The 21796-nt window shown below is 34.9% G+C and overlaps 2 protein-coding genes across 2 annotated transcripts in view; both read right to left on the reverse strand.

Moving 5' to 3' along the window:
* Window positions 1-278: 278 nt before the first annotated feature.
* Window positions 279-9105, reverse strand: LOC128220126 (uncharacterized). The gene is made up of 10 exons (XM_052928391.1): window positions 9081-9105; window positions 8379-8449; window positions 7927-8123; window positions 7425-7543; window positions 7029-7111; window positions 6325-6572; window positions 5795-5907; window positions 5579-5640; window positions 3981-4222; window positions 279-766 (listed from the first exon to the last, which is right to left on the reverse strand). The coding sequence occupies exons 1-10, from the start codon at window positions 9084-9086 to the stop codon at window positions 612-614; spliced, it is 1296 nt and encodes a 431-aa protein (XP_052784351.1). The 5' UTR covers window positions 9087-9105; the 3' UTR covers window positions 279-611.
* A 1195-nt stretch (window positions 9106-10300) lies between these two features.
* LOC128219370 (fibrillin-2-like) overlaps window positions 10301-21796 on the reverse strand; it is a 43604-nt gene continuing 32108 nt past the window's right edge. Inside the window, exons 55-77 of the mRNA XM_052927178.1 lie at window positions 21659-21775; window positions 21270-21383; window positions 20453-20683; window positions 20045-20158; window positions 19676-19789; window positions 19115-19228; window positions 18673-18789; window positions 18232-18354; window positions 17496-17609; window positions 17041-17157; window positions 16532-16759; window positions 15861-15974; window positions 15077-15196; window positions 14461-14574; window positions 14050-14163; window positions 13799-13912; window positions 13266-13382; window positions 12887-13006; window positions 12210-12323; window positions 11728-11843; window positions 11371-11441; window positions 10792-11074; window positions 10301-10375 (exon numbers count right to left, since the gene is read on the reverse strand). Coding sequence (XP_052783138.1) covers window positions 10301-10375; window positions 10792-11074; window positions 11371-11441; window positions 11728-11843; window positions 12210-12323; window positions 12887-13006; window positions 13266-13382; window positions 13799-13912; window positions 14050-14163; window positions 14461-14574; window positions 15077-15196; window positions 15861-15974; window positions 16532-16759; window positions 17041-17157; window positions 17496-17609; window positions 18232-18354; window positions 18673-18789; window positions 19115-19228; window positions 19676-19789; window positions 20045-20158; window positions 20453-20683; window positions 21270-21383; window positions 21659-21775 — 2975 coding nt within the window. The remainder of the gene's footprint in view (window positions 10376-10791; window positions 11075-11370; window positions 11442-11727; window positions 11844-12209; window positions 12324-12886; window positions 13007-13265; window positions 13383-13798; window positions 13913-14049; window positions 14164-14460; window positions 14575-15076; window positions 15197-15860; window positions 15975-16531; window positions 16760-17040; window positions 17158-17495; window positions 17610-18231; window positions 18355-18672; window positions 18790-19114; window positions 19229-19675; window positions 19790-20044; window positions 20159-20452; window positions 20684-21269; window positions 21384-21658; window positions 21776-21796) is intronic.

Below are 21796 nucleotides of genomic sequence, written 5' to 3' on the forward strand. Positions count from 1 at the left end.
TGACGTTGCAAATAAGTAACGTTAATGACGCTTGAAATCGCTTTATGTAACTTTATTTATTTTGATATATAATATCAGCCTTGAAGAGTTTGCACAATCAAGTTGAATACTTGAGTTTCAGAATTTCTCGATATAAAACCCGTTGTGCTTAGATGAGCGGGATTAGATCGAAGTCCTTGACATATGTCCAATGTGATCATATACCGCTGTAACACCACATCCTCGTACTAAACTACTGTTGTGGATATTAAGCATCAACAGAACTGTTAACGAACTCATAAATTCTTTTGCATTTAATAATATTCGCCAATTCAGGATATCAATAGAAATAATTCACATAAATTGAAAGTAAAATTAATAAATAGTAGACTAGACGCCTTTTTTACTCATACGTAAACGTTATACACTCTATATCTTACGAATATAGTTTAATTTAAATAGAACTTGTTATAAGCGTTTGTGTCACTGCAGGTATAAAACTACACCATTTTCCATAGTGTTAAACAAATTACATCATTAAGTAATAGAAACACCATTAACGTTTATCTTTGTGCGTTATCATTTATCAATAATACATTGTTTTTCTATAAATGTCTTCTTTGTCACTGTATTCATGGATTCACACACATACTCCTGCTTGGATTAAACACTTTTGGTGGGTCACATTTCATGTTGTAGCCACTTCCCTTGTAGCATATGTAGTAACCAGCTTTGTCGGTAGGATCGGCCAGTATAACGTCGTCTTTGTCAGGTATACATGGGTCCGCTGAAATGGCAATTTTTGGGTCGGTTTCAGGAACACGTTTCTTTTTCAGCGTTTTACCGGACGCTTGTATTTTCGTTTAAATGTATATCCAGTTGCACCTTTGAAGACTTTTGCCAGTACGCCGGTTACAAGGTAGCATATTTAGTTGCAGTTCATGCATTCAAGTATGTATGCTTTTTTCAACAATCACTTTTGTCAAGTATGTCCAAAATTCTATATGCCGTGTCATACCCTTGGCGCATATCATTAGTTGAATATCATGCATACGTCAATCAGCGCATCAAAATACATCTTTCTCCGGTAAGCAAACAAAGAAGTAACGATCTCATTCTGAAATCCCTTAGTATCACCCTGGAGCAGCTTCAACCAAAATGTTATCAAAATGTCCAACAAAAACTCCCTGTTCAAACATATTTTATCCCACATTCCATCTTTGTTGCCTTCATATTTCACCAATGCAACCCTTTACCATTATTAATATTTTTATTATGCAAATGAATCAGCATTTACTTTTTATATCAAACCCTAGTATGAACAAAAGTAAAGTAGTATTGTAGTGCGTGTAAGTCTAATCGTATGCTAGGCTATTGCTAGCCCTACTAAATATCATTTAAAAAAAAGAATAACAGGTGGTCTTTTCAGTGTCATCACCATGTATACACATGAATGGAATATTTGAAATTATAACTGAAAATCGATCATTTCTTAACACAAATACTTTTGGAAACATCAAACACCCGACTGGCTTCGCATTGGAAAATGTACGACTTTCCAAAGGAACAAATGATAAACTTTCGTAGATCGTCTGGGTACGCAAAGTAAACGTTTGATTTATCCGGGATGCACGGATCTGCAATATATTAGGGTCTGTTCTGAATTTTGTCATTAAGATTGGCAAGTTGTTAACACATTGTGTGATTTGCACTCTATGAAGCGCTACAAGCATGCGAACACTACGGGGATGCTTGTTTGCGTTAATGTGAATTACGTAACACATTAGATAATATTTATTTTACATACTGTAGAACCAACGTTTGTCATTTCACCATCATTAATCAGTACTTTCTTATTCAAATTTTGGATCTTGCTATCGACATTATAAGAAATTTTCAAAAACATTTCAAAATTCGGATATTTTAGCCGAGCAATGTCAACGTATGGGAGAATATGAAAAAATATTTCTTCCAAATACTTGCTGAGAGTTTAATGACATGTTGTTTAGTCAATTTCAAGGAAATCGTGATTTTCATTTTCACTATGACAAATCGTGATTTGAGACAACTAAATAAAAACAAATTCATTTAGCCGTTAATTACGCAGTCATGGGATTCGAGGTCGGGTTGAACACATTTCTCAGTTCACCCGAATTTAATGAATAAAACAGCAACATATTGTTAAAACAAATCCTTGGTTCAACAGTATGTGCAACACACAGTAGTTTGCCAAAGTTATGTTATTTAATTTAGTGTATTATGCTTCGTCGACTAGCTTATGTATCAGTTTTGTTATTTTATATTAAGCAGATGTCATAATTATGTGATTGTATGTTCAGACGTTTGTCTATAAAATGTTAGTTTTCAATATCTATATATGATGGCTAGTAATGTGTTAATACAGTGATTATCATAATTTTTTGTTGTTTTTGCTCTCGTTAAATATAATTTAGCATACAATTTATATTTCAAAATATGTTTATTTATGTTTTTTACTAAGTTAATACTCATGCAAAAATCAATGCCTAGTGTGTTAAATTGATTAGTAAGTTTCTCATTTTTATGAGGTATTTATAATATGTCTGTTTGTTTTGTTTGTAAATTTGTACTTCTGATGCGGTTGTGAGTTTTGTTGGTCAGTTTGTCATTTTGATGCGGCCATTACAATGTGGCTTTGTGTTGTGTTGGTGAATTTGTCATTTTGATGCGGCCATTAGAATGTGGCTTTGTGTTGTGTTGGTCAGTTTGTCATTTCGATGCAGCCATGAGTGTTTTGTTGGTCAATTTGTCATTTTAATGCAGCCATTTGTGTTTTGTTGGTCAGTTTGTCATTTTGATGCAGCCATGGGTGTTTTGTTGGTCAGTTTGTCATTTTGAGATGCGGCTATTGCAATAGCGCTGTGTGTTTTGTTTATCAATAAGTTATTCTAATGCGGCCTTATTATTGTACCATGAATCATTCCCGCGCCTTCTGTTACTACATAAATATATACTTTTATGCAAAGTGTTCATGTCGTAACAAGATCAGATGAAATGTTTCCTGCAAAACTTGTTTTTTTTTCTCCCAAATGGAAAATGTTCACTTTAAATAAAGCGTCAACTAGCTGCAACTACTAGTCATATTAATTAAACCTTGTCCTTGCCAAATATATCGCGCGTCAGTTCTAGGAAGACAAATGCTATAACATGCTTTATATTGAAAAGTAGCGATACTATAGCGTAAATTAATAAAAAAAAATAGGAAGGGATTGATTTGAGACCCTATAGATATTCGAGGATTTTACCGTTTCATATATTAATAAGTTATTTATTACTTTAATTATATTATTTTCTCGTCAAAAGTTTCCTTAAATCTGCTTCATATCTAGCTAATGAATAATACAAGCTAAATGCACATGTACATTACAGTGTTAAAGCGCATGCATTGAAATATTAATAACAATAAAGCGTGCAACCAATATTTCATGCAATAAAGAGTTAGTCATAATAGAAACAAGCATACTTTATATAAAAAAGGGCAGATTATTTTATAAACTATCGTAATCGTTTATATAAAAATGGCTTGTGACTTAAAGTCATTTAAAACGGATTAAAACAGAAATCAGAGTTCCTAATCGGTACCGTTTAAGTGCATTCATAAAAAATCATTTCTCCAAAAAAACAAAATCACATCTCTGGTAAAAATTCAATTGCTTTTGCATTAAGTTTGTTTAAAAAACACAGACATAAGACTGAACCTTCACAATTTCTTCCAAATTACATTTTGTCCTAAAATTCTGCACCCGATTAGCCATTTTAATCCATTACTAACTTCATGAAATCCTTATTAATTTGCAGTATAATTATAAGTTTGTACATGGGACAGTTGTTAAATGTATATATAGCAGAAATGTAAATATCGAAAAAAAAAATATTACAAAAAAGGTAACGTTATCAACTTGTGACATGGGAAATTCATATATACAAGAAAGAAACATGTTATGAAGTAGTTCATCACTCACCTGAGGGTGTGGACAGTGTAGTGCCTCCTCCTGTCACAACTATGGAATTGGTAGGATCCTGTTGTAGTGAGTCCTCAAACACAAATAATGGCCCCACCACGAGAGCAATACGGTTGTTAATTGTCTCCCGGTGGGCGTTCTCCACCAGAATAGCAATCAGAAGCTGCGGCAGTTCCGGCACCTGGTCACCGCGGAATGACAGGTGGAAGTTCACGTGCTGTGTGCCCTCAAACATGTCCGTACTGGGATACAATGTAGTACAAAATATAACACATATTCATATTTTCAATTCACCTATTTGAAGTAAGAGTTTGAATCTCAAGTGGATGTTTACGTGCTGTGTGCTTTTGAGCATGACTGTACTGGGGATAGAAGGTATAAAATATTATGAGACACATAAGTAGCTTTACTTTTATAGCCCAGAATAAAAATAATCCCAACATTCGGTTCCATATTCACTAACTTTTGGAGTCTTAGGTAGAGACTTAAGAATCTAAGCTCCAATTAAAAATATATTGTAAGGTATAACTATATCTATAACAAGGGCTATTATGACAAATTGTATGTTTAACAAAAAAACACTAGTTCTATAATTATTTACCAGCCTTACGCTTAAAGATGCACTCTTACTCCCACATAAGATTAACCACAAATAATCCTATTGTTTTAATCTTCCAAAAAGGATAAATACATGTCGAAAACAATGGTTCTAATAAAGGATACCGAGTTTAATTTGAAAGAAATGTGCATAAAACACGGTATGTCTACCTAATGAGACTTTAGTAGATCATAGTAAATCTTTTAGCATTCACCAATCATTTAATATTTTTTTCGTTTTCAGTTATTAAATACACGGTTACAATGTTATTATCAGTAATTAATAATTTCCATAAATGCATTATTTAGTAAGTAGTTAAAGGTTTATCACTCAAACTTTACGTTTGTTATACATGTGAATGTATTGATTTTGAATAAGAGTGTCTCTTTGATAGAATATGTGTATTATTTTATTTGTAACATTTTAGAGTTTGTAACATTTTAGAGTTTGTATTTCTGAGTCCGAGTACCACACTCTAATTCATGAGGACCTTAATGAATTTGAGAATCGTACGTTTGTCTTGAAACATTTCCGTGCTTAGAGAGATATCAATTGAGGCTGCAACAGGGACAACACCATAATCTTTAACATCTAGCACCAGCCTATATGGCGACATGGGACAACATAGTGTATACTCTAACAGTCAAGGAGGCACATCGGCTTGTAACAAGATAACATTAAAGCTGCACTCTCACAGATTGGACGTTTTCACAACTTTTTTAATTTTTGTCTTTTAACGAGCTAATTTATGCAAAAATGCATGAAAACCATGTATATAAGACTGCTGACAAAAAAAATAAGATCGCAGATTTCAAAAATTGATGTTTTATGCATTTTTCTTAAACCGTTAGTAACGGTTTTATCCATAAAACATTATTTTTCGAACGGAAATATGAATATCTGCGATCTGATCTTTTGTCAGCAATCTTTTATCTTTTATGGTTTGCAGATATTGTAAAAACGGTATATCTGTAAGAGTGCAGCTTTAAATGCAACTTACTAGAACTTCTTCACATCACATTTTTCATATGTAGAGAATCTGGCTTGATAACTGTCGTCAAGCTGAAATACAGGACAAGATACATATTTTTCCAACCATTTTGTTTTAGCAACATATATGTTAATTGACAGTGGAACCTCTGTTTTAAGGACAGGTATCGTTAAACATATGCATTTGCACAATTGTGCTATATCCCAGTAATTTAGTTCAGCTTACATATTTGCAGAACTGTGAGGCAAGGAGCTGGAACTCTGCCGAGTTGGTGTCCGCCAAGCCGGGAGTCATCGAGAAGTTCAACAGCCGGAATGTCATGTTCACAATTGTGTTCACTAAAATAATACAGAGGAACTCAATTTAATATATTACGCTAGAAAGTATGTCTTGTTCACTAAAATAACAGGGGGGTAATCAGTTGAATATTGCTGATATATAGGTATGATCCATAAAGAACATAAATCTTTGACGTGGCATGGTGAAGAGGCTTATATATGAACTAAATACCAAAGGATGTCTGGTCGCACTGGCAAGGTGAACAAAGATGTCGATGCTGCCCTTTCTACTTCAATAGTAGAAGAGGAATACTTAGCTGTTTGAGTCTAGCTGTTAATTCAGTATATTAAGTTGGTGCGTCCCCTAAACCAAAGTGAAAAACTTTAATATTTTTTTGTAAGAAGTAGTCATATAGTAGTTTTGAGTGTCGCATTACCAGATTATATGAGCAAAATAAAAGAAACTGAATATCTCACCCTGGCTAGGTGGGGGCGTGGTGATCATATTGATGAGGTAGTCGGAGATGTTGATTTTTACCTCGTCCCACTGTAACTCATTAAGGAGCCATTGGTCGGCAAGATGAACCCACTTCTTGTCCCCAAGCGGGTACACGGAGCTCTTGGCCTCGATCATGGAGTCTATCTCACTTTTGATGAGCGGTTCGGTACCATTAAATACAATAGAATATGTGAAGCCGACCTGCGTGTCTGGATCGTTCTGACGTCTGCAAAAAACGAAGGGAAGACAGTATATAGATGTGAATACAATAGAACATGTGTCACAATTGTAATAATATAATTATTCTGTGAACACGACCATGGGTAGTACTAACACTTGCACGTAAAATCTAAAAACGCCAGGAACTTTTACGGGTAAAACAATATGACTAAAATGTGATAAAAATCATATGTGGCGTTTGGTCTAACACTTGGTCGTATGTTACTCTTTATGAAAAAGGTAAATGAATTTGGGTTAATTAAATGTATTCAACCATTATACAAAAATTTAGAGGGGCTGAAAAAAGTACACTAAAAAGTCTAGTCTTTTATTTCAAAGTCACTATAAGAAATGTTGGATTTTTTTAATGAAGTAAATGACATGGTCAAATTCCTCAACATTAGTTACTCCAACAATAAAAAAATAGTTATAATATAGATTAAATTCAAGGGTGATAACTCACTGGAAGTTGTCTATGAAGCAACGGTAGTATCTCTCCTTGTTCACATTGCCCTGGATAGGGACTTCTCGGAATATCTTGTCAATCTGAAATTATACGAGTTAAAGGACCTTGATCGTTAATTATAAATCTTGACAAACGTGGGAAACTACAAAACATACTTTTTTCCTCATCTTTATTTTCATTTAAAATAATTCGCACACATTTGAGAGCATGAATATATAACACTAAAATAATTTTATTCTAAAAAAGAGATTGACTGAATTTTTATTGATACGTTTCCAGTAGTGACTCTCGTGCAAGAGTCGGTAGTCATGAAGGAAGACTGTTAAGCAATAGAAACGTCTACCTTTACCTCTACAACCATTTAAATATTTTACTAAATACTACAATTCTTACCTCAGAGCAGAATGTATTTTCGAGCTCCTTAAACTTGGCTGACTCGGAGTCCCAGAGTCGGTCTTCGTCCCGCCATGTAAGGCCGTAGATCTTCTGGGTGCTATTGTACAGCCATGCATCTACACGAGTGAACAAAGAGGCGAACAATGATACACACATGATACAGTTCAGTTCTGAACAATCTTAACGTTTGTTAAATTTATTTGTTTCATTTTTTACACTTCACAACAATGCGTTTTCAAAATTATAATTGCATTACACAACAATGCACATGTTATTTGTACTTTCATGTATGTTTCGTGCAAACAAAATACAAATGATACAGCTAATTTCAAATACATACATGAGAATTAAATTTATTGTCAACTGATCCTTCTGACTAGACCAAAACGCATTTGTTCAACCTTACTCATAAGCACGAAATTTGCAAATAAATAATAATTTGACTGTTATTTATTCCTCTAACAATCACAGAAACAGAAACAACTAGGATATCCCATACCGAAAGGCACGTTATAGTTATAAAGCAGCAAGTCTGCGTAGTACACGAGGAGATCTCCTATCAGGTGACCGACGACCTGTTCGTAGCGGTATCTGGGCGTGTCCTCAAATATCACCGTGGCAACCAGCTGCTGCATCTCTGGTATCGATAACTGGCCCATAAACTCCAGCAGGATCTCAATATTTACTGGGTTGTTACTGAAAGTGTATAAAGATATTTAATTAGACACATGTTTATTCCTATTTATCTTTCATAATACTTGGAACTTTTCTGTCAAAATCATTTATTTTTATTTTTATTGATTTTCTTTGTTCTGTAAAAAATCTTTCCTCATTCCATTTGAAACATTGAAACATGCTTTTTAATAAAAAAGAACACATCTATGAACACGGATAAAGGTTACTTTCCTCATACCTAAAACATGAAAGATCGAATGAAGATTATAAACTTACCCAAATCTCTCAACCTTGCATTTTTCGTATGTTGGAAAGAGGTCTTTTCTTCCATTCAAAAGTCGGTCAATCTAGACAGAAAACATACGTCAAAATAATTAAATTTTGTTATACATTATTTTACAAACAGTTCTAAAACGTTCCAGATCCTAAGAAATATTTCAAACAAATAAAATAAACAAATATATATATTCCTTTAAATATTTTAAATAGATAAGCTAAGAGACTTTTTTTGGAACAACTTATTTCTCAGACAGTTTAATGATGATTGCTAGATCATTTACTGAAAACGCTAATGTATACTTTTTTCAAAGTGAGTATAAAATGCATTAGCACTGCTCTATGCATGTAAAGGCAAAACATAGACAACTATAACATTTTTAAAGAAATTCTATCAAACATTTAATCACTTGTTTGGGAACAGCCCTTCATTTGTATTCGACAAATCTTAGAAGTTTTTCTATACGATCTCAGTCATTTGAAATGTAGCATTATTGTATTGTTGGTTGACTAGATGTAATTTCATTAACATTGTAGTCAAGCACAGTTTCCGTGCGAAAAGGTTTCTGTTTCGTTTGATAGTGAAAGTGGCTTCATCAATATTTATTGAATGGTGTTAAAATTATCTTGAGTTATTGTAAATCTCCCCCTTTTATGGAGGGATATAATGAGATTGTAATACCAAATTCTAATTGAACTCACATCCATGCAGAACCTCTCAGCGTGTAGCCTAAATCGCGGCGAGGACGAGTCATAAAGGTCATTGCTGAAGGTCAGATTAAGCACACGGAACTTAAGAGGCACCTCTGTGAAGTCTGTAAAGTTCTGGTAGTAGACCAGCAGGTCTCCAAGGCGATATCCAAGCCATCGGTCTGGGGCAAATAGAAGTTTATTATATGAGGCAAATAAATATATAGACCAGCAAATATCCAAAGCGATTTCCAAGCCAACAGGCTGGGGCAATACAGGGGTATATCGTATGAGACAAATATATACATAGACCAGCAGGACTCAAATGCGATAGCCAAGTCAACGGCTGTGTTTCGGGCCATTGTGTGAAACCCAAAAATCACACAGTCAATCATGAACTAGGAGGGCCATGCTTATTATTTTTGCAAACTGCATTTTTTAAAATCTTGACTTTTACAATCAGTCACTAAAACAAACAATAACAAAATTCAATATGCCATTACATATTGTTTACGAATTGTTTCTCACCAAATCTTTCCTTGGGTAGGTCTCTCAGAAGGATGTTGTTAAAGTCTTCCTTGAGCTGAGCTGGATTTTGATCACCCTCAAACGAAATCTCATAGTTCACCATTGGGGTCCCGTCTGGCCCAACACTGGATATAAAAAAGCAATGGTATAAATGCACTCTGTCTGCTGGATATGGAAAACACTGGTAATTAATAACACAATCTTCATCTGCGCTTGATATAGGGAACAATGGAATAAATGCCCAATTTACATCTGCTGGATTTAGAAAACCAATACCCTAGAGGACCCTATTCTCAATGTGTGAAAACCGTGGTATACATGTCACTGTGTGTGGTCAAATACCACAGGCCTGCACAGACATTTTAGTAAACGTACTTCTTTCAAATCTTTGGGAGGAGGAAGGGCATACTTTACCCCAAAATTGCTACAGTAATAGCTTAAGGTCAAAATATAAAAAAAAACAAGTATAAGTTGAATAGATTTTATAAAACTTTTTTTAATTTCTAAATATTCAGACATTCATAGTTATGCAACTACGAACAAAAATCTAAAACAATAATTAAGAAAATAGGAACAAAGTACTAATATGACATGCCTTTTTTAATTAAATGAATTCTCTGAGGCTATGATGAATAAAAATTCTTAAATAAAATCCAACGAACGCATGCTCATATTTTTCCATATTTGCATTTCGAAAGTGTTACTTACGGGAAAGAATTCACTTTACATTCCACATAATTTGGGAATCTGTCAGCATTGTTCTTCATGATAGTGTCAACCTGTAAACATCAATAGAAACAGGTCATATGAAATATTCTTGAAATATAATATAATTAAGTATTATATAATTAATTATGAAAAATCTTGAATGATTACACAATTATGAAAATATTTTCTTGAAGAATCATATTAAGTTATGAAAACATTATTAAAGATAATATAGTTATGAAAATAATATTGAAGGATCATAAAGTAATGAAAAGATTATTAAAAGATTATATAATTATGAAACCATTCTTAAAGGATTATGTAATTTATGATTCTACAATGTGTATATGGTTATGATGACATTTTTTCAAATATTATATATTTATGTAAACATTTATATAGTTTTGAAAAAAAATGTGAATGATTATATAGTTATGAAAATATTCTTGAAGTATTTCAGTTCAGACAATGTTATTCAAGCTCTTACATCAGCACACAGAAGGTTGGCATTTGTTTGGAACTCTATTGATCTGTTGTTGTCAAACTCGGGCGATCGTGTGAAGTTCAGCAGCATCGCATCAGGAATGGACACCTTGGTCAGCTTGTAATCATCAAGGAAAAACAGGATATCTCCGATCTCGATTCCCAGGGAGTCCCCATAGATTCTCCGTGGAAATGCCTCAAAAATGAGGCCCTTGGCATTGTCGATGGTACCCGGTGGAACATTGCCCTTGAACTTCAATTCCCATTCCATGCGTGTCGGGTTGTCCCTGAAGAATTGCGAAGTTTCTTACGTTTAAATCAGTACGTTTACACATGTATTGCATATAACAATTATGAGTTATTCACGTTTCAGATAACATAAAAACTCCATATCGCTTTTTGGTATTTGGCTAATGTTAATTCTAATTCTGTTCATTCAAGTTTATAATAGCATACACAGTTAATGACGTCATATCTGGTTACTTCGGCCGATCTGTTAAAAAATACTGACATATTCATAGACGATCAGGATTTACATATGCTGTCATGTCATGCCTGGATATATAAACTTTTAGAGCCATACTTGAACGCAGTGACGACGCAGTCCTCATAGTCAGGGAACCTGTTTCTATGGGTCGACATCAGGTTATTGATCTGAAATACCAATCAATCTTTTGTTATTAATGCTCACATTTTCTAATTGGTAAGTGCAAAGTGTACAAACAACAAGTCACGAGAAAAGCATTGCTCATACTTGATATCTTTAAAATAACTATTGCACACACAATATCTAATTTATATTGCTAAAACTACTACATCTAATGACATAAAGATCAACCTTCTTTTCAACAGATTTAAAAGTAATCAAATTTACTTGTACAATGTGTCTTATCTTCATCCGATGCATATATCTCACTCACTTGGAGAAGCCATTACTTACATCATTACAGAATAGCTGGGCGTGCCTCTGGAACTTGGAGGAGGTGTTAAAGGCAAGGTCAGGCGTGTAGGTAAGGTCAAGGGTCGGGAATGAAACCTTGAAAGCTGTCTGGATGCCTGAAGCAGAGAGGTGCTTATACATTGTCAACTAAACATTACACATTTATATCACATGTTTAAGGCAGTTTTAGGGTGGCCAAGACACTTAAAATCACCCTCAAACCCGTTTCCTGGAAAGAGAAAAATACCCTAGATACGGAGTGAACCCACAATGTCTTGGGTGAGAGGCAGACATCAAGAGAACTAGATTTCTCTCAACCTTGTGCGGAGTGAGCCTACAACGTCTTGGGTGAGAGGCAGACATCAAAATCACTAGACTACTCTCTGCCTGGTGTGGTCTGAACACACAACCATTTCGAAAAAGAGTAGAAACCTCTGAAACCAGTCTTAATTTATCTAAACTTATAACAATCTCTGACCTACCATTCTCACAGTTGGGTCCAGTGTAATCCGTCAGACAGATGCACACGTAGGAGCCAAAGTTATTGATACACGAGCCCCCATTCAAGCATGGATTCAGAGCGCACTCATTGATGTCTGAAAGCGAGAAGTATTCATTTGTTGGGTGAAAATGAATGTTTATTAACAAATAAAATAAACACATTTCATACACAATCAGTTCCATGAAAAGAAAATTGATACCCCACATTTAAGAGTTCATCAAGGCCTGCCTGTGCCCTTTAATAAACCACATTCGAAAGACCATAAAAGTCAGCCTGTGCCCATTGGCTGCATAATGGCCTGCTTTGGGTGCTCACACAAGATATTGGTTGTTTTTCAACACAACCGAGTCATATGTGTTTCCACACAACCGAATCATATGTATTTCCACATAACCAAACTATATGTATTCCTTCCACACAATATTGACGACTGTATTTCTACATAAGCGGGTCGTATCCATTTCCACACAACCGTACTGTACATATCTAAAAGTAAAGATGCATTCAAAATCCTAACCAACTAACACCAGCGATTAAATGCAGCACAGAGGAGTCCAGTATAGCCGGACAGAACGTAATATTCAAAGGCGTTTGTACCAGTAGCTCAATTCTTTAATTATCAAGCAATTGTCCATCAAACACTTGTTTTACGATTACCTGCTGCACATCGTGGTCCAGTGTAGCCGGGTGGACAGATACACTCGTACCCTCCGATCGTGTTGATACATGTAGCTCCATTCTCACAGCGAGCCAAACCCAGCACACACTCGTCAACGTCTAGAATGCGACATTAAAATGTGTTAACGGAAATATACTAACAGAGTAGAGAACGGTGCATGCAATGATACTGATAAAAATTTAAACTTCTCTCTTATGAAAGAAGATGTCTGGTAAAACGGTGTTTAGGGTATTGCGCTGCAAAGTCAGCTTTTAAGGTAATCCAAAATAGTCATCATGTACAAGTGTATTACAATATATTATAAAAACAGAACTTAAAATCATGAATAATACAATAACATTTCTCACACAATCTTACCGTTATCGCAGTGTGTGCCGGTCCACTGTGGCGGACAATTACACAGATATGAGCCCTGGGTGTTGATGCACGTCCCTCCGTTCTTACATATGCTCAGGTCAATACACTCATCTATGTCTGAAAAAAACATGATCAGGAAGGTTTGCATAGAGATCAACAAATATGACAATGCGACGTTTCAATGCATCTTGAATTGTTTAGCAATAAGATTTATGTATTGTCAATTGTAGATAGCTTTAAAACAAATTTAAGTATTGGTTACATGCTTTTTTTGGTATTGGTCAACATTTTACCTTTTAAAACTCAAACCGGTATTAGTTATGCATCAGACAATTACGGTAAATTCAAAATATAACTATGTTTTAAAACTAGGTACCTGATTAAACGCTGAAAACCTAAAAAATTATCCTTGCTCTTTTTATTTTTATTTTTAGCAAGATCTTAACTAATGCTTGAACAGGGTAAGAAGCCTGGTCCAATATAAATTATAAAAGCGACAAGTTAAGGCCAAGTTAAGAAATTTGAAGCTGTACCTTTTTCACAGTTAACGCCAGTGCGTCCCTCGATACACTGACATACATACGAGCCCGGGGTATTGAAACAGCTTCCTCCATACAGACAAGGATTTGCCAGACACTCGTTGATATCTGAAATTGTGGCAAACAGGAATACGATAAAGAATTACACGGAGTTTGATTTCCAATCTTTCCATTTTAAACTGTAATTTGAAAACCTTTATTTCAGCATATACAATACAATATTCCATAAAGCTCTTTTCACTTACCCAGTTCACAATTGACGCCTGTATAACCGGGCGGACATTGACAGGTGTAGGAGCCGGCATTGTTGATACACACTCCCCCATTCAAACACGGATTTACTTCACAGTCATCAATGTCTGTTTGAAAGCAACAAAACGATTCATTGTCTTACGTAGGGTGACAGAGTTTAACGCACATAATAACCACAGCTGTAAAATATATAAAATCTCATTCAGTGAGTTCTGAATATCCCTAATGTTTGAACACTTCGGCAAAAACTGATGCGAGTTTGTGTGACTTTTGCTTATCCTGGAGCATAGCCATGTAAGGATCATCATCATCAACGTAATGTTGTACTCATTAAATCACTGAACATTCAACTAAGGCTATCACTTTGATTATTTCCGTCATAAAAACCAAACATCTTTACTTACCATATTCACAGTTTGGACCGGTCCAGCCGCCTGGACAGAAGCAAGTGTAGCTTCCCTCGTTATTATAGCAAGTTCCCCCATGGAGGCAGGGATTAAGTAGACATTCATTCACATCTGGCAAGGTAAAGCGATTAAAATGAATTTTAATGCTATACACAATGTTGAGTTGAGTTGAATTTACTTGTTATTTATATGGTGACAGAAGCATGTAAGTCGCTCTCGTTGCCGTAGCGACTCCGTGCAAACATGGGACAAGTAAGACACTTGTTTATATCTTGAAGAGAATACTTAGTAATTAGTAAAACGGGGACCACAGCTGGAGTTAATAACCTCCTGTTTGTTACTTAGGCAAGTGTCTAGGCAGGTATGGATAAGTAAACACTCTAACACATCTACATCGGGAAAATATACAGGTATTATTGGTTCACATGGTACAAAGAAACATTTGATGACGAAATCTGATAAAGTAGATAAATTATACAGTTAATACATTTTATATTGGGATTGAAGAAATAAATTCATACAAGTCTAATTCTAATATCTAGCAAAATACAAACCTAACAGTGTGAAATAACCAACTTATATATATATATATATATATATAAATATATCTCACCAATGGTACAGTCCTGGCCAGTCCAGCCAGCTGGACATTGACATGTATAGCTGCCAATAGAGTTGATACACTGGCCGCCGTTCTTACAAATACCCGGGAACTCTACACACTCATTCACATCTAAAAGTGGGGAAAATGTGGATTAATTATATGGGTTGGTTGTAAAAATATTTATTTACACATAACTTTCAAATTCAAAATGTATAAAGTTTGACCACAATCAAAAAGATAAACTACGGTCAAATACATGTCAGGTAGAGAAACGACATAATTTCACGAAACAAAATATTTACAAAAGAATAGAGAAGGAAGCTATGAAGCTGATGTTATGTCTCGCTTCCATGTTATCGTGTATGTCCCTCTACATGAGATAGTTGTATGTATTATATTTTGAAGAAAACTGAAATGTCTTGAAAAAAATCCGACCTGATCAAGTATAACTGTTACCATAACTGTAGAATGAAAACAGCTACACGATAGAATGAACTAGGTCAATGTTTCATTTCATTTTGATAAACCCAAGACATTGTTTGTTTATTGTTTTAAAATACTAAGGCTCTAAGTAAATAAACTGAAAATTTAACAGGGACACAACTGAGTAATAAGCAAAGGGATAGATTTAACAAGCAACTAAAGTTAATCTTATGATCGACGATTATTGACTTCATTGACTTTATAGGGTTGCTATTTATACCAAGAACTTCGATTAACTGCATCGTTCTTAGAACCAGTTGAGGTAAAAATGAATATCACCCTAAATGCAAACGATGCCAGGAGGACTCACCGAATGCACACGTGTCTCCCTTGTACCCAGCTGTACATTCGCACATGTAGCCCCCTATCTGGTTGATACATGTTCCCCCGTTCAAGCATGCCACAGACAGGCACTCATCCAGGTCTGCAGATAAAAGTATTTAGCTCTTCAAAGATATAGAAGATATTAAATATATTGGAAAATAGATGTAGAAATTAACACTTTTAGGAAATTATGTGCTTGTAAATATACACATAGAAAGTCATGTATATTTTACGTATTGATTTGAGGAGATTGTGCCATGTAATTATGTCTTCTTGTATACTTTATAGTGAACAGAACAGAACAGAAAGATGATTTATTTGGATTTAAACATATGGTTTCTCATCCATACAAATAATTATAACACAAAATGATGGTAAATAAATTCAAATAATACAGAAACAAAACATATTAATACAAACAAGTGTAATTAAAGGATAGTATTTATAAGCGAATTATAGTTTTGTAGCTTTGTTTTTCATAACTGAAATGATGTTTTAAGGTCCTTACAAATCTGACAGGATGACAATAAAAAAATGACCATGCTACCAGTATACATATAACATAAAAAAGAAATTGAAATAAAATATAAGTTTCGCCATTGCCAGTACTTAAAATTAAAACTACATATTTATGTGGAATAATTTTTTTCTTTATACCAAAGTTGCATAGTTCGCCTGTCCATCCAGTCGTGCAGATACACTTGAACGAGCCCGGGGTGTTAAAACAGGTGCCCCCGTTTTCACACTGCGTAGTTGCGCACTCGTTAATGTCGAAAGCGCAGTTTGGCTCCATCCAACCAGGTGGACACTCACACTTATACGATCCAGGGAGGTTCACGCAAGTCCCATCATGTTGGCATGGGTTCAACAGGCACTCGTTTATATCTGCGAGAAAGGTTAAAAGAAACCAATTATGATATGGGGTGGGAACATATCAAGTTAAAACTATGACAGAATAGAACAATGGTGTTTTTGTCGCTCTTGGTACATCCTAGTAGACAAAAACATAGCCAGAAAAAGAGGAAATATTACAATTAGCATCTTAATGTAAATAAACAGTATACCACAAGGAAAGAGGGGAATGAATATGTTGTATTTTAAATATCAAAATGCAGAGGTACAGTATTACCCATATTACTATGTTATTAATTTATAAAAGTACCCACCAACTTCGCAGTTTTTGCCCGTCCATCCCATGGCACACTGACAGGAATATGTCCCCGCCCCGTTGTAGCAGATACCTCCGTTGAGACAAGGGGCATACAGGGAGCACTCATCTATGTCTGTGTAATAGAAAAAACGGCTGGATATTGAGGTCAAAATATATGTACTATGATTTGCGGTAAAGGTATGACTTCAAGAGTTTCATACACATTATATTAAAGTCTTCAAGGAAAATTAATGTTATAGGACCTACTAAGAACAGTAAATGGTTTCATGAAGAGCTTGAAAAAATTATTAATCTTTTCGTAGTTGGAAGATCTCCAATTACAAAATAACAAACATAAGCTCTTCTGCACGATATCATCATAACAATATTAACATCATCATCATTGTAAAATGAGTTAATAGTTAATATCAATATCATCCTGTTAGAACACGCTTCGATTTTCTACCGTACCAATCCGGCAGTTGACTCCCTCCCAGCCCTCGGCACAAAAACACTCAAAAGTTCCCGGCAGGTTCCGGCATGTCGCTCCATTCTGGCACGGGAACCGGTCACATTCGTTCTCATCTATAGAAAGGTAATATGAGATACAGGCATTATAAATACAAAATCCAATAGATCTCATCTGAGGTATACAAAAATAGAGGCACATGAACGAGTTATACTCGTATTTGCCTTAGATAAAATAAAGAAAACGAGGGACTGACAACACTCTTGTCAAAGATTAAAGATCAGATATGCTAGCGGCACTAGACTTTGTACACATATTCTCAATTGGATTGAGGTAAGAAGATACTCATGTGAGGTTATAGACATCTCATTTGGAAAAGGGTGAGAAAATACTTATGTGTTAATATAGACATCTCATTTGGAAAAGGGCGAGGAGATACTCATGTGTGAATATATTGACATCTTATATGGAATAGGGATCGGAGATACTCGTAAGTAAATATAAACGTATTCTAAAAAGCAAATTAAAATTAAATACAAATAATGATGTATTCTACTTTCGGAAATATTTTCAAGAAGAATGCAAATGAGCATTGGACAAAAGCTATAATCATAATAGCATCAGTTTAAATCAGGTTGTCATATGTTTCAAAGACCTGTAAATAATTGTAAGTATTTATTTAGTTCTACAGATGGAAATAACAATTCGTTATTCTACGCAAACATCGAGACATTGTACCTTCATCACATATCTTGCCGGTCCATCCTGTGGAACACTGACAGATAAAGGAGCCCTTGGTGTTGATACACTTGCCATCATGGAGACATGGATTAGTGCCATTCTCTATACACTCATCGATGTCTGAAATGGGGAAGGCGAGGTAAATAAAAATTAGTATGACAGAAGAATGGATATAAATATATACTCTGTATAAATAAACATTTTTTTTATTATAACAACTTCTGCAAAACTAATTGGCGTTTGTTTTTTTCGTGTTTTTTTTTTTCTTTCAAACACCAGACATTAATCAATGAAACAATAATTAAAATCAAGTTGTTGTTTTTAAAGTATTCTGCTGCTTTTTATATATTTTGTTGCTCCCATGTCATATAACTTATTGACTACAGTATTCCTAATAAAGAAATGTTCTTCATGTGTTTGACACCTTTTTGTACCCACCAATTTCACAGAGTTGTCCAGTCCATCCAGCGAAGCAGTCAATACATTCGTATCCACCAATCAGATTCTTGCAAATGCCCCCGTTGAAACACTGGAGGGAATCACACTCATTTCGATCTACAAATGTTTAAAAGGGTTATAAAGCATTTGTCATTTGAAGAATGACTGCGCTCTGAGTAGTGAAAGCTAAGAATTTCTATGAAAACAAAATCCTTTAAGACTATTACTATTTCATCTTTTGGTACATTTACCTTCACTATCGAAACCATATGTTACAAAAAATGTGATAACCTTACTCTGCGTATTGAGCATTGACCAATACTTACCATTTCAATATTTGCCATGCAAGGATAAAAAGGAACTCCAACTCATAGATTTATTATTTAGCAACGCTTTGTATAAATAACATGAGGTATCGAACAGTCAATAATCATGTATATACCTTTAGCACAGATGGGTCCCTCCCAAAACTCGTTACACTGACAACGGAAACTGCCATCTGTGTTGAAACAGATACCGTCGTGAAGGCAAGGATTGGACTCGCACTCATTGGTGTCTAGAAAATAAAACAGGCTAAATCTGAATATATGTTCCAGTGGAATAACACAGACTTTGAATCCTGTACCTAGTTTAGGTACTTTATGTAGTGTCAGTTTTTGTTTAATGAAAGCATTGGCATAGTTCTGTGTGTGTTTAGTATAAATATATAATATTTATTGTCATGATTCGTATGGGCACCAAATTTCAAATCAACATCCTACTAGTTAAGTAGTTATTAGCGAGCTATGTACTCATTAAGGGAGATAACTGTCTTTGAAACTTGCTTTAATTTCTTACAAAATTTAATAAAAAGGAAAATGTACAAGGATATGTGCACATAAGACAAATACCAGCATGTTATTTCAGCAGTCGAGTTTTGCTCTGTCCAATGGACACACACCCTTTATCAAACACAGCATTGTATACTTTTAAGATATAAAGTTAATATCAGTAGTCCACGTACCATTTCTGCAGTCAAGTCCCGTTCTTCCTGGGGGACACTCACACGTGAACGAACCAACTGTGTTGATACATGTGCCACCATACAGACAAGGATTCAACAGACATTCATCCACATCTGAAGAACATAGGCACATATTCATGTTTAAATATTCATCAGAAATAATGAACACAATTTACCTTGAACCAAAGTGATTTATATTCAATATGCGTACAATAAACAGCTTTAAGTGTATACCACTGTTTTCTTACAAAGGACATGCACAGAATTGACCATGTATTCTAGAGAAAATAGGGTAGCTGTTATAACATAGATTTAAAATATATTTGTTCATATACATTTTGCATGAAATTTAAATAATAAAAGACATACCAAGTTCACAGTTTGACCCTCGATACCCGCGTGGGCATCGGCAAATGTATGATCCCTGGGTGTTGTCACACGTGGCTCCGTTCAGACACGGCATCTCCAAACACTCATTCATGTCTAAAACAAGCAGTGAGGGTATGTGCATAATGAGGGTGTGCAGTATTGATAATTATTATGTCTTTCAGCTGAGCAATGGTCACATTGATGGGTCTTCTTTAAGCTGATAACTAAGGTCTACATTTGAAAACCCAAACAGCGTGGTAATGGTGCCTCTTTTAATATCTTAATTCTACTTTTCTAGAGTACTGGAGTTCAAAACGATCAAGTATTAAAGTAAAGCAAAACATTTCAATAGATAAATACTAACAGTAAGTCAATATTAGAATCATGCACAATCTAAAAACATCTTACCAATAAGGCATGTGGGTCCGGTCCAACCAGCCGGACACAGACATATGTATGAGCCCACAGTGTTGGAACATGTACCTCCGTTGTAACATGGGTTCCGCCCACACTCGTCCACGTCAAGTTCACAACGGTCGCCACGCCAACCTCCCAGGCATTCACAGTTGAATGACCCCACCAGGTTACGACACGTTCCCCCATTATAACATATGTCCGCAACCAGGCACTCATTCACATCTAGAAATATAAACATACATGCATGTTCATAATATTGTTTTCAATAATAAATTACTGTTTTCTAGAAAAAGCCATGCTTTTTCTGTTTCTTTCAATTTTTCAACTCTAAGACAGCCATTAACTTCCTGTGTAAGATGTATTTAAGAACACTTTAGTTAATTATTAAATGCAAGTATATGAACCTTGCAAGATGATATTTGTCTTGGGCAAGTGTATTAAGTTCGCCAAACAATACAAACAGTTGTATTCGGCAAGTGGCATTACTGCAAGCAAGTGTTTTTGCAAGAGTATATATATTTTCTGCAAGTGCCTTTCCAAGACAATATTTTAATACTGCAAGCAACGGTCTTTGAAAGAAAATATATTTTTATTTTGTATGTGTATTAGCAAATTAATATATGTATTCGGCAATTGCAATTTAATATTTGTATATGCCTTTGAGAGTTAATATTTTTATCTCGGCATGAGAATATAAGCTCCAGTACGATGTATGGACACTGAAGTGTAAGAGCAAAATAAACATATTCATTTTAAAAAGCCAAGCAACAAACTGTATATCAATTATAAAGTGTCATGTGTAACTCACCTATCTGGCAAATGTCTCCACTCCACTCAGGTGGGCAGTCGCACTTGTACGAGCCATCCAGATTCATACACACGCCCCCATGGAGGCATTCAATACGGGCACACTCGTTAACATCTACAAGTGTATAAACAAGGTGTTTATTGGGTTCAAAAGTAAACTTTGAAGTGCAAATACTGTATAGTGAATCAGAGCATTAATGTTTTTATAGTAAAAATCACAATAAGACAATTCTTAATTTATGACTTTGTGTCACATTTGCATAAAATTCTATACATCTTAATCTTAACAAAGTCTTGCAATGTAATCTTGTTTTATCATATTTTGATTTTAATGCTGCTTACAATAGATTTTGTTTAACCCTTCTCAATGTATATATCCCGTGTCGTTACCTGCGGTACAGTCCTTGCCGGTCCATGCAGCGGGACAGATACAGCGATATGAGCCATACGTATTTTGGCACGTTCCGCCGTTTTTACACATTTGCCCCAAGAGACACTCATTCACATCTGGAATAGGGGTGATTATAC

This window comes from Mya arenaria, chromosome 15 (assembly GCF_026914265.1).
Source record: "Mya arenaria isolate MELC-2E11 chromosome 15, ASM2691426v1".
NCBI classification, from domain to species: domain Eukaryota; kingdom Metazoa; phylum Mollusca; class Bivalvia; order Myida; family Myidae; genus Mya; species Mya arenaria.